This window comes from Macrotis lagotis, chromosome X (genome assembly GCF_037893015.1).
Source record: "Macrotis lagotis isolate mMagLag1 chromosome X, bilby.v1.9.chrom.fasta, whole genome shotgun sequence".
NCBI lineage: Eukaryota > Metazoa > Chordata > Mammalia > Peramelemorphia > Peramelidae > Macrotis > Macrotis lagotis.
The window spans coordinates 202,695,694-202,709,201 of NC_133666.1; the positions used below are offsets into that span (position 1 = coordinate 202,695,694).

Consider the following 13,508-nt stretch of genomic DNA (forward strand, 5'->3'; position numbering starts at 1 on the left):
GAACAAATATTTTAGTAGTGGTGTGAGAGGAAGAGCTAATCACAGAAAAACAAAAGGCAAGATTTTCATAGATAGTCTGTGTGCCAAGGTGTTTGTTATTTGGCCCCACTAGAATGCTTAGCTACAGAAAAGAATAGGCATAATAAAGGTTAAACTTAACAAATAATTTTGAATTCCATAGTAGTTTTCAAAATAATCAGTCTATGAAATTTCACAAACCTAGGGAAGTTACACCCTCCCCAGTCTTACAACTGTCTCAGTGCACATTAACTCTTATTCCAGTCTTAGTCCATATTTTCTTCTGAGGAATACAGTGAGTCTTAATATCTTTTTTTCAAGAACAGCAGGATATCAACAGCAGGCAAGCTAAAATTAATCATTTTATTAATCCTCCAACTTAAATTTTAACCAAATAGCCACAAAAGTTGGTAGGAAGACAGATTGCAATATTCAACAAAGAGAAGATGGCATGACTAAAAATACTACCAAAAAACTGATTAGGAAATCAGAGGAATTTTTGCAGTCTCTTTACTTCCAAACTGCTTTTCTGCAGAAGAAAACTGTTCAAAATTCTGTCAATAATCAAGAGTGAAAAGTATTCTTCTCTTCCATATGACAACTTTTAACAGAAAACAAAATGTCCTCTAAATCAAATACAACTTATACTTGCTCAATTCAATGGATAGATCTGTTCTCTTTGGGTAATTCTGAAACCTAGTTTCAGGAAATTAAGTAGTATTAGAAGAGTACAATAAAGTACAATTATAAGTACATATTCCGCAGTGGCATGACATTTACTAGAAGAGAGTAGATGAACATTTAAAAAATATAATGCATAACATAAGTTCACAAAACAATTCCTGGAAATAAAAAAAGTGGGTACTAAGCAAATACTTTGTACCAGCACCACCTGCTCCAATCCTCACTGAACTTTATTTCTAAATGTCAACCTTTTTTATTGACTCAATGGAAATCTGAAAGAAGAAACAGAATAAACATCCAGAGTAGATGAGGTGAGTCAGAACAATCTTTATATAAAGCTTCATTGAGTATTTTATAAGTCAGTGCTGTCAATCTCCTTTTCTATATTTATAAATCAAATGTAAGAAGTAAATCTATCAGTCTACAAATCCAGTCTGTTTAAAATTCTGTAGGTTAATAGCTGCAAATGAAAAAAATGAGCAAAACCATGTATTTTTTAGTGGTTTATATGACTAAAACGTATAAAGGATCTTGAAAAATCAAATGCTGGTGGGTACACACCACAGACAGTTTCAATAAATTCATTTTTTGAAGCACTATTCAGATCATGAAATCTTCAAGTTTTAAATCTCATCTATCAGAATAATTCTCCCAAAACAGAATTCCTTTTACATTGAATGTATTATGATAATAGAGAAAATAGTATATTTTGGACTGACTTAGGGCAACCTTGGCAATATTATATTGTTTTCAACTGACATTCAGTTAACCTTCTATTTGTTTGAAATAAGACATATAAAACCTTGCTTTGCCTTACAATTTCAGTCAAAAAAGTAGCCCCTAAAAAGTCATGTTGACTAGACTGAAGATGAGGCTTTCTGTTGATTAACAGGTTAGAATTTCCTTGATTCCAAATGACTTGATCTCAGGGTGATGAGAGCAAGATGTCCTCATTCCTCAATGACTTACAGATTCCCATTTGGTCTTACTAAAACCTATTCCAATGAATCTTAATTCAGGTTTTCAATATTCAAATCTAATTCACTATCCCCTAATGCCCTGATTTCTTATTCTCATTGTTCTCAACACAACTTCCTCAATTTTCCAGTCTAAATATCCTACCCCCCTTCCTCTGAGTTCTCTAGAATGACTGCTATATAGGAAACAAAAACTTATTTTCATCTTGAATCTTTCATCTTCTGGTTCTCATTGGGTAGGACTCAGTTGCCTCCTGATAATATACAGTCCTTCTGGTCAGCCTTCCATTGACAGGAGCACTTTCCCCCAGTCAATAGAGATGAGAGAGCTGAAATATGTTTATTCTCCATTACCCCATCCAAGATCTCTATCTCCATCATTCAGTAACCTCAGAGGGGTCATATCCATCACCTAATCAAAATTCTGGTAGGTATTGTCTATCAATTTCCAGAATACTCCTCTCTTTCCTCAATGAATGCAAAGCATGAATCATATTCTCTTCTCTTTACATCCTGTCATATTAGGAGACATATATATATATATATATATATATATATATATATATATATATATATATATATATATGGAGTGATATTCCCACAAATCCTCTCAGTTCCTTAACTTGCTCATTTCCTACAACCTTCTCCTTCACCCCATCCCAGCTATACATGAGATGGCCTATCTTTGATCTTGGCATCACTCACAAAATGGAAGTCCTCCCATGCTCATGAACTATCAAATCCTCATATCTGATCACAATCTGTTGTCATTCCAGTTCTCTCTCTGCTTTACAACCTTAAAATCTGTTCTGCACCTTCAATGTGACCTCAAATCCTTCAATCCCTCTATTCTTTTCCAATATATCACCCTTTATTGGTTTCATTTTCCTTTCTTCCTCCTCCTGACCCTTTAGTGAACCAGTTCAATTTTACACTGTCATTTTATCTCTAGTGCCTTTCCTTCCTATCCCAGTCCCAGACTTACTCTTCCAAGCCTCAGTTTTGAGCCTCTTCTATCCACTATTAACTCTAGTGATATTAAAAGGTATAGAAAAATCATAAACAATTTCATGCTACATAATTACAACTGAGTTTTCATTGATGCAGTCATCCCATTTCAAAGGTCCCATAGCTCCCCTCCCCTTTAGTGTCAGTTGAGAACTTTGTTTCATATTTTGCTGAAAAAAATTGAGGTTATTCACAAATTGAGGCTATTTCCTCTCCCATTACTGAGACTTTGTTCCATTGTCTTTGTCCTCACCCCATCTCACATGAGACAAGGCAAACTTCTTTATATACCCAAGTGAACCCATTCCATCCCATCTTCTCTAGCAGCTTTAACTCTGTATATTCCTCACTCTTTATTATAATCTTCAGTCTAATTAGTAGCCACTTACTTATTGCTGAGAAATATGACCATGTCTCCCCAATCCTAAAAAAATTTTCAATTGATTCATCCATCTGCACTAGCTATTGTTTTTTATATCTCCTCTGCTTCATGCCTAAAACCCTTGAGAAGACTAACAACTGATAACTCTATTTCTCTCTAGTCAATCTCTTCTGTATTGTTTCTGAATTCATCATTCACATGAAACATTTCTTTCCAAAGTTAGCAATGATCTCTTAATTGTCAAATCAAATGGCCTTTTCTCAATCCTCATTGTACTTGACCTCTGTATCCTTTGAAACTGGTGATACCCTCTTCTCAATACTCTCATCTCTCTAGGCTTACATGACAGACAGAACTCTATCCTGACTCTCTTTTTTTTGCTGGATCATCATCTAAGTCACACTTGCTAATTGCAGATATCCCTCAGAATTTTGGCATTGGGTCTCTTCTAATCTCCCTCTATAATAATGTGCATGGCAACCACAGTAGTTTCCATGAATTTAATTATCATCTCTACAGTGATTTCTTTTTTTAAAATTAAATAATTTATTTTCCCGGCTACATGAAAAAATAGTTTTCAAAAATTATTAGTTCCATATTTTTCTCCCTCCCAAATCCCCCTGACAGAGAGCAATCTCATATAGGTATAGTTATGTTAGTTACACATTTCCATATTAATCGTGAAAGAAGAATCAGAATAAAAAGAAAAAACTGTGGTGGATAAAGCACTGGCCCTGGAGTCAGGAGTACCTGGGTTCAAATCCGGTCCCAGACACTTAATAATTACCTAGCTGTGTGGCCTTGGGCAAGCCACTTAACCCCATTTGCCTTGCAAAAACCTAAAAAAAAACTGTGATAGGAGAGAAAAAGTCCATAAAAACATTAAACAACTTTTGAAAATTGAAAATGGGGGAGCAGTTAGGTGGCGCAGTGGATAGAGCATCAGCCCTGTAGTCAGGAGTATCTGAGTTCAAATCCAGCCTCAGACACTTAATAATTACCTACCTGTGTGGCCTTGGGCAAGCCACTTAACCACATTTGCCTTGCAATAAAAACCATAAAAAAAAAAGAAAAGAAAAGAAAAGAAAATTGAAAATAGTAAGCTTTGGTTGTCATTTAAACTGCACTGTTGTACTGCCAAGATGAACAGGTCCATCAAAGTTGACCATCAAGTAATGTTATTACTAATATTCATAATGTTCTATTATACACCCTAACAGCAACATGGGGGTGATGATCGACCTTGATGGACTTGCTCATTCCATCACTGCAACAATCAGGGACAATTTGTGACTATCTGAGATGGAGAATACTATCTGTATCCAGAGAGAGATATGTGGAGTTTGAACAAAGACCAAGGACTATTACCTTTAATTTCGAAAAAAAAGAAAAACAACCTGTTATCTTATTGTCTGATCTTGCTATCTCTTATACTTCATGTTTCTTCCTTAAGGATATGATTTCTCTCTCATAACATTCAATTTGGATCAATGTATACCATGGAAACAATGTAAAGACTGGCAAATTGTCATCTGTGGGGGGTGGGGGAGGAAAGTAAGATGAGGGGGAAAATTGTAAAACTCAAAATAAATAAAATCTTTTAAAAAAGAAAAATAAATAATTTTTTTAAAAGGAAAAAGAAATTCACAATGTTCTTCTGGTTTCACTCACTTCACTCATATGCTGACATTCTTAAATCTAATTATCAAACCCCAGACCTCTAGACTCACATCTTCAACTGCTAATATTAGACACTCTGAACTAGATGCCCACAGACTTCATAAAGTCAACATGTCCAAAACTGAATTCAATCACTCTCCTCAAATCTTCTCATCTTTCAAATATCCCTATTACTATAGAGGTTACCACCCTCCTCCTGATCATCTCAATCTTTGATACTGTCAATCATTAGGGTCTATGGAAGATAATGGTGAAATCTGGTTGTCTAGGGAAGTTCATCATTACTGAAAACCAGTTTCATGATCAAATGCTTAAACAGATTTTGCACAATCCACATGCTTTCCCAGCCACCAACGGGGTGAATAAGATCTGCATGCTTGCTCTCATGCTTTTTATTTTAGCAAGATATTTTTGGTGATGTTGTTAGATGCCTTCATTGAGGACCATGACAAGCATCAAGGTCAGCAATTACACTAACAGTAAATTATTTAGCCTAAAAATGCTACAAGCTAAGATTGAAGAAGAGGGAGAGTTGGTGCATAATTTTTTTGTTTGCAAATAATTGTGCACTCCAAGCAGCCTCTGAGTCTGAGATGCAATAAAATGTGGATCAATCCCTAATTTAGAGGACCTGAATTCAAATCTGTATGTCCCCCTTCTCTCCATTTACACAGTTCCAAATCTCAATTTACATACTTATTACTCTCACCTATACAATTATCATAGCCTTCTAACTGGTCTACCTGACTTAAAGTCTCTTCAAACTCCCCTCCCACATTTGCTTTGCTGCGAAGGTCAATTTTTTTCTAAAGCATAAGTCTGACATATTTCTAATCTCCTTCCCCAAATATACCCCTATTTAATGAGTTACCCCCAGGCTCAATTATAAATTTTCCTAATGGTCCTTTGAGGTCCTTTTCTATCTTTCCAATCTTTTATACTTTCTGCCTATCTTTGTACCCTAGGAAACAGTTATACTTGACTACTAATCATTCCAACCCCCTGCTGAGCCTCCTCTTCACACCTCAGGTTTTCTGGATTCCTTCAAGACTTGCATCAAGCCCCACTTTAAGCAGGAGTCATGTCTTGGTCCCTTCATCCTTTCTTACTCCAACTGCTAATCACATTCCTAGCTCATATTTCCTTCCACCTACTCTGTAGAGATCTTGTATGTGACTACATATCTACATGTGGAATAGCAAGGGCACAAACCATACTTGTTTACTCAATGAGGATTACTATCTGTGTGCCCTTGGGAAGGTCACTTTAACTCCCTGGGCCTCAGATTTCTCATCTGTAAAAAGAGAGACTTGGAGTAACTACCCTTTGAAATTCCTTACCACTCTTCATCTATAATTTAAATAACAAAGAAAATTTAATATGTGAGCATATAAGGAATAGAAAATTTCACTTTTCTTTTAATGTCACTCTGTGAACTAATTTCCACATAAGCAGATCAACTGCCAATTAAAGGAACAATCATATTTTAGTCTTAAAGACTGAACACTGAAAAAAGATCACAGAAATAATTTAAACTATTTTAAGTAATTAACTTATTTGAAACCACCACCACATATAAAAAATAAACAATAGCTTTGGCTAAGCTTTATTGTGAAACAGCTTCCTTTCCTTCAGGAACAAAAAAGAGCCAAAAAAAGTTTTAATGTGTGAAGAAACAAAAAACAAATCCCTTTAAAATCTCATTCTCTTGCAACTAGAACAGCCATTGCTTTCAGATATATATATATATATGTATATATATATATATATATATATATATATATGTATGTATATCTGTGTGTGTGTGTGTATGTATAAAATTACTAGACCAAATGCAAATAAGCATTTCAACAATGCACAGAGCGGATAATGGAGAACATATGTTTTATTTAAATTATTGATAGAAGTAATCATCTTCTCACAAACCAAAGACTTATATTTTGTGTTCAGAGCAATGGTAAATGTCAAGTGACTAGACTATATCTCTGAATACACAAAATGCCTTTGCTGTTTAACTCTCTAAACCAAAAATAGATAACAAAGGAAGATAAAGAACAGCATGACTCAGTTGCAGAGAGATCAATTGGAGGGACTGAAAATTACTTTTGAAATAATAATGCAATATCTGTCAAAAATATAGGTCCAAAATCTAAAGTTTAGAAAAAGAATAAATAGACCAAAAATGTGATAAGAATCAAAGGCACATATTATGACAGAATGGAAAAAGTAATTGCTCTGGCATCTGGAGAGGATTACAAATTCCTTTTCTGATTTATATGAGCTATGTAATTTTGAAAAAAACACTTTACGTTATTGGGTTTCAGTACTCTCATGTGAAAAATGCAGGGGGCTGAATTAGATAGCCTTTAATGTATCTTCTAATTCTAAATCTATGATATTCGTTTTTAGTTTTTTTGCAAGGCAATGGGGTTAAGTGGCTTGCCCAAGACCACACAGCTAGGTAATTATTAAGTGTCTGAGGCCGGATTTGAACTCAGGTACTGACTCCAGGGCCAGTGCTCTATCCACTGCACCTAATCTATGATATTCTGATTCTAAATTCTCCCTTTTTAAATTCAGACCTGTGATGTCACCAGTGTAGATGGCAACTGTTCTGTAATTTCAAAGTCTTGAATTGTTGCCAAGGACAATGAGAGGTTACAGTGACTTGCTTAAGTCTATCCAAACAGAATATATGTCAGATGCTGAGCTTAAACCAAGATTTTTCTGACTCTGAGGTCAGCTCTATTCATAACATCAAGATGTCTCTCATCTTATACATCAACAATTAAAAACAATAATGAAATTAAGATTGTTTCAAATCAAGGTAATTTCTTTTTAAGCAAGAAATGATAAGTACCAAGTTTATAACAAATGAAAGAACAGACATAAAAGGAAATGAGAATTTTTTCAATCAGGAATAATTTCTAAAATTGAGGGTTAGTAATTTGTTTGAACAATATCCTGTATCATACAAGTTTAAGTATATGGAAGTGGTAACTGAGCCTGTATTCCTGACTATGAAACATATAAAATATGAAATTCAAAGCCAGTTCCTATGTTTATAGGCACCAATAGCTCTAATAAAAGCTCAACATTTCATTTAAAATGGATTATAATTAAAATGACTCTGCAATATCAGTGTAAATGTGAACTAATTAACTAATTGTTTTTTCATTGCTATATATGAATATGTATAAAGTCATTTTTTAATTTTTCATACGTAATTCCAAGATAAAGATAGATTGACAAATATCCTATATACCAAAAAATTAATTATATACAATCAATTCTATTAAAGACCTCAGATTTCATTAAACAGATCACAACATTTCTAAAAATTTAGTAACCCTAAGGCATAATACTTTTCATATAACAAAGGAATGGAAATTTTTTCTTATATATATATATAGAAGAATGTCAGATAGAAGAGGTAGTTTCATACAGAGGATGAGACTTGGAGTCAGAATGACCTTGAGTTCGAAAATTCCCCCCTCTGACTCTGGCTATAGAACCTTGGACAAACCTCTCAGTGCCCAGGGCAACTCTCTAAATTGATGGAGTGCAGAAAAGTTGCCCATATGCATGAGCAGAGGAAGTTTCCTACTGGGAGTTCCTATCAATCAATCAACAAGCATTTATTTATTAACCCGACACAACATAGCAAACATTGCACTATAAGCCTAGGGGAGATACACACACACACACACACACACACACACACACACACACACACACATACAAACATAAAAGTCGTACACTCAAATTACAAGGAATGACACAACTACAAAAAATCTCAAAGAAAAAGTAAAGTAATAATTATATTCTTCAGTACCCAGTACACTATTCTTCTGGAGAGATAACTTGTGACAGATAGGTCAAGATGTGTTTTCTCAAAATTTTCCAATAAAAAAAAACAAGGGAGGGTTCTTCTTTTGAAAGACACTGATATTTATTCTTAGAAAAGATTTCAATATATGCCCAAGCAAGACAACAAACAGAAATCTGATCCCATACTACTTATTCGTATTTTCCACTAATATTTGTTCCTTTCTTATATCATCCCCATTTACTTCTCTCAGTCTTTTTCTTCATTCAGAAAGTCTTTCCTGACTTCAGCCCTAATTAATCTACCAATGTTTTTCATAACAATTCTAATATTTATTATACTACTGTGAGATCTGATCACAATAATTTAGAAATTAATAACAGTTTACCACTCCACTTATTATTTTTCAGATGAGATGTTAATTTCTGAGACAGAAGAAAGTATTTGAAAATATACTCATAGAAAAATACTATGGAAATAGTAGGAGCTTAATAAATTATTGATTTATGAATTGATATCAACAATGAACACATAGAAAATAGTAACTTACAGGTTAAATATATTCACATTCTATGTCCTCTATATAAAAGGTTACCAACCAATCTGAGTTAAGTGCTAAAATTATAATTAAGCTTGATGAAATATTCCAGATTTATGCCAATATAATTAAAATATTACTTAACCTAGTTATACAATATAACAAGAACAATGAGATGAGTAATCTAAACGATACTGAGAAGTGGGTTTTATTGTTTGAAAGTTCTTTTATAGAACACATATTAAGAAGTACAATTAAACCTAAAGAAGACTGTCTTTTAAAATGATATGATTCAAATCCATTAAAATGCATATTTTCTCAATTAATCCAAACTTCTCTATTAAAAACATTAATATAAACTCACTTTTGATCCTGAAAATAAATCCTTTCAGCACATAAATTTCTGATCAATCAACAAAAGGCCATTATAATTAAGTAGGAAAAACTATTAAAATAACATCAATGACATGAGTTAGGCCAAAGCAGAAATAAAAGTCAGAGTGAGGTCTAGTTACTATTTTATTTATCAGTTATCCAGCTATGACCATATTAATGATTGAATACATGATTTTTAGCTCCAAAAATGCTTAATATTTTAAAATAATACAAGACAAGCAATTGAATACATGATTTTAGCTCCATAAATTACTTAATATTTTAAAATAATCGAAGACTCAGCAATTCTTACATTCAATCTGTGAATATAATATTTAGAACATTTTCCAAATATTTGAAACCCATAGGTGAGAAAATATCTTATTCATTTTTATAGAATAATATTCTCTTTATATACCAAATCACTACTAATATGCTATTTTCAAAAACAATTTCTAGGATATGCATTGCTATATTTTACCTTCTACAGTAAAATGTTTAGTATTTAAATGAGTACATAAGGCAACTCAAACAATACATTAGATTATGCTTGAGATTTTTTTGTCATCCAGATTTGTTGGAACATGTGGAATGTGTGGAACCTCCCCCACCAATAGAGGTCAAACAATTTGTAACTTTCAAAAAGCATCTTAGAGCACTTAAAAGTTAAATGACTTGACTATGTAGTACAGTTAATATTTCACGACTTAAACTCAAAGGGAAGGCTTGAAGAACTGAACCCAGGTCCTCCTTAAATTTGAAGCTGGCTCACTATACATGAAATAATGTTGACTCTCAGCTATATATATATTCAGTTGATAGAAAAAAATCTGAGTGTACCACAATTGGACAAAAATATAAAATCTATTTATATATTTATTTTATTTCTTTATACAATTAATTTAAGAAGTAAACTCAAGGATGATCTTTTTTTAAGGGGTCCTCAATCAACTTCCTGAGTTTTCTGATATTTAAAAGACCTTAGTAATCAAGAGATTATTTCTGAAAAAAATGATACTTTTTCATTTAAATGTGTCTTAATTTTAATTTGAATAGCATTTCTTCATTTTGAGGGGGAAAGTATTCAAATAATTTATTTCCTGAAGAAAAGTTTTTTAATATTAGTAGAATACAAGTAAATTCTTAAATTCCTAAGCCTGTCTATAGAGTCTTGCTATTATGTTAAGTTACAAACATTTACTTTAAAGACTTCTTTGTTTTTCCCCAGGTGAAAAATATATCTAGGTCAGCCACAACTCTTCACTTTCCTCTACTATTGTTTCTTTTGGGGGGGAACTTTCCCCATTTCACATACTATTCACAATGCATAACTTGTTTTCTCATTGCTTTTTATTTTCCAAAAAAAATTACAGTTGTCAAAGGAACAAAAGAAAAATCACGTTTTATCTGAATCAATCTATCACAGTTTCTCCATATCAAATCCATAGTAAAATCTGCTTACTCAGGATCTGCACTGATCCTGCAAACAAATGATCAACCTTTCAGTTAACTCTGAATCAAGAGTTCTTTTTAATACAATGTGAGCATATTTTGGCAATACAGTATCTTCATATAATTTTTAATTATCATAATCTTTTCAAGACACAACAAAATAATGTAACAATATTCAAATATGTAACACTAGAGTATAACAATTTGTAGTTCTATGAAATACTATTTTACAGCTTTAAATTTTCCATTAAGATGCATGTTTTATCACTGATAATTTATGCTAAGCATACAAGGTCAACTGTTTTTAAGATGTTAAAATGGTTACCTGTCATTAATGATCCAGTTCAGGCAGAGATTGAGGGAGCTAAGATTTTTGCACCTCTTGACTATTTCCATCACAGTTTCATTATCCAGTTCAGTGATGTGACGTAAATCCAAACTGGAAAGGTTTCTTAACTAATGAGACAAATAAAATAAAGGAAAAAGAGTTGAAAAGTAAGGGTCTCTTGGTCCTATATCCAAGTAAAGCAAACTGCTTTAAATAGTGACTAGATAGCTGATCTATTACATTATAAATTAGAAAGATTAATTTTAAAACATCAGATTATTAAAATGAAACATATGAATGACCACAAGTAAAAATATCTAGGAATAATCTAGAAAAAAATTAAATGTACCATTTTAAATAACTGCAATAGTTGCAATGACCATAAAGCTCTTAACCCCAACTAAAGAAATTTTAACTATTTATTTGACTTTTAACAATCTGATCAGATAAGTTTCCTCATTTTTGAAAAAAAAATCACTCTAAGTTCCAATTAAGATGGCATTTTTTAAACTTCATAAAAGAGCCCAATTCGGACCACAAAGACAGAAATACACACACACACACACACACACACACACACACACAGACACTCTCTCTCTCTCTCTCTCTCTCTCTCTCTCTCTCACACACACACACACACACTGAACATACAAATACAAAGAATGAAACAATATTATATTCAAATGCCTTATGTTAATGGAGATAACATTATATATAAATATATACAAAGCAATTATAAAGAAAATAATTACAAAGTCACTACATGGGTATGAGGTCTAATATTTGGAGGGATTAGAAAAAGGATTCATGAAAAAAGATGGTGCCTCAGCTGTTTGAAGAGAAAAGATTCTATGTGTTGGAAGGGAAGAAAGAGAGGATTCCAATTGTGAAGGACATTGAGAGCAAGGACACTGAAGGAAGATGGTGAGCCATATGTAAAGAAGCATAGAGAAGGGGGCAGTTAGGCAGCACAGTTGATAGAGCACTGGCCTTGGAGTCAGGAGGACCTGAATTCAAATCCAACCTCAGACACATAATAATTACCTGTGTGACCTTGGGCAAGTCACTTAACCAACCCCATTGCCTTGAAAAAAAAAGAAGCAGCAGCAGCAGCACAGAGAAGGTCAGTTTGGCTAAACTCTAGCATGTAGACAGAGGATTAAGAGACTGGAAGGAAAGCTGGTGCCTAAATACAAAGACATTTAAAGACTAAATAAAGGGGTTTCTATTTTATCCTAAAAGCAAGAGGGAATCCCTTGGAGACCCTTGAGCTGAGGAGTGACATGATCAGAACTACACTGGTAGAAAATCACTTATGCAGCAATGTGCAGTCTTGAAGAGGGATCTTTACAACAGTGATGGCAATGAGGAGGCCACTGCAGTAGTCTAGGTGAGGAGGGATACAGGTTTCAACTAAAATGGGTCAGAAGCAGGTGATAGAAAGCAAAAATTGCAAAACTGACTACACTGAGGGGTGAGGGAGTTTAGAAGAGACAGGAAAGATAAGTTGGGTCCAGTTTAAAAAGTCTTTTAAAAGTTATGCAGGAGTTTAAATGTAGTCCTAGAAGCAATACAAAGTCACTGGAGTTTACTGAATAGGTAGCAATATCTTATATGTATTTAAGGAAAATCTCTTCGGCAACAGTATAGAGAGATTTAAGACAGGGAGACCAATTATGGAGCCATTTCAATAACATGGCCAAAAGGTTATGAGGGCTTGAACCAAAATGCTGGATGGAAGAAAACAAAGGAGAGGTTGATATAGAAGAAGTAGTGGAGGTAGAAATAAGATATGTCCACTAATTAAAGGAACATATTTCAACATTCTCTTCTAGGAAGGATCTACAAAAGATATGAGATCAAATATGATTAAGAAATATCCACAAGCTCCTTCATTTAGCTCAGTCAGAAGCAATGAAAGAAGAATCTAAGAGAAATTCTATCTAGTTGAGGTGAACAAGGCTGGACATCTGCAGAAGGGCCTAGGTCAGGAAGATCTGGCAGGAGAGGGGCCTAGGTCCTCAGGAGGACATAGATTAGGCAGGTAGGAAATGGCAGTAGGAAAACAATGAAAAAAAAACTACTGCAATATTCTGACTGGAGATAGCCATCTGTGGATGGATCCCTGTTCTAGGATACTGCAACCTGATAGCACATTGGGCACAGAAACATCAAAAATGGTGAAAGACAGCAACAAGAGCCAAAGTAATTGAAGGCAGGACCAAGAAAGAGGCAAT

General features: G+C 33.6%; 1 protein-coding gene across 1 annotated transcript in view; it reads right to left on the reverse strand.

Annotated features, from left to right (window-relative positions):
• The window catches only part of FBXL17 (F-box and leucine rich repeat protein 17), a 504,377-nt gene that overhangs the window by 325,424 nt on the left and 165,445 nt on the right, over positions 1-13,508 (reverse strand). The window contains exon 6 of the mRNA XM_074207412.1: positions 11,269-11,399. Coding sequence (XP_074063513.1) covers positions 11,269-11,399 — 131 coding nt within the window. The remainder of the gene's footprint in view (positions 1-11,268; positions 11,400-13,508) is intronic.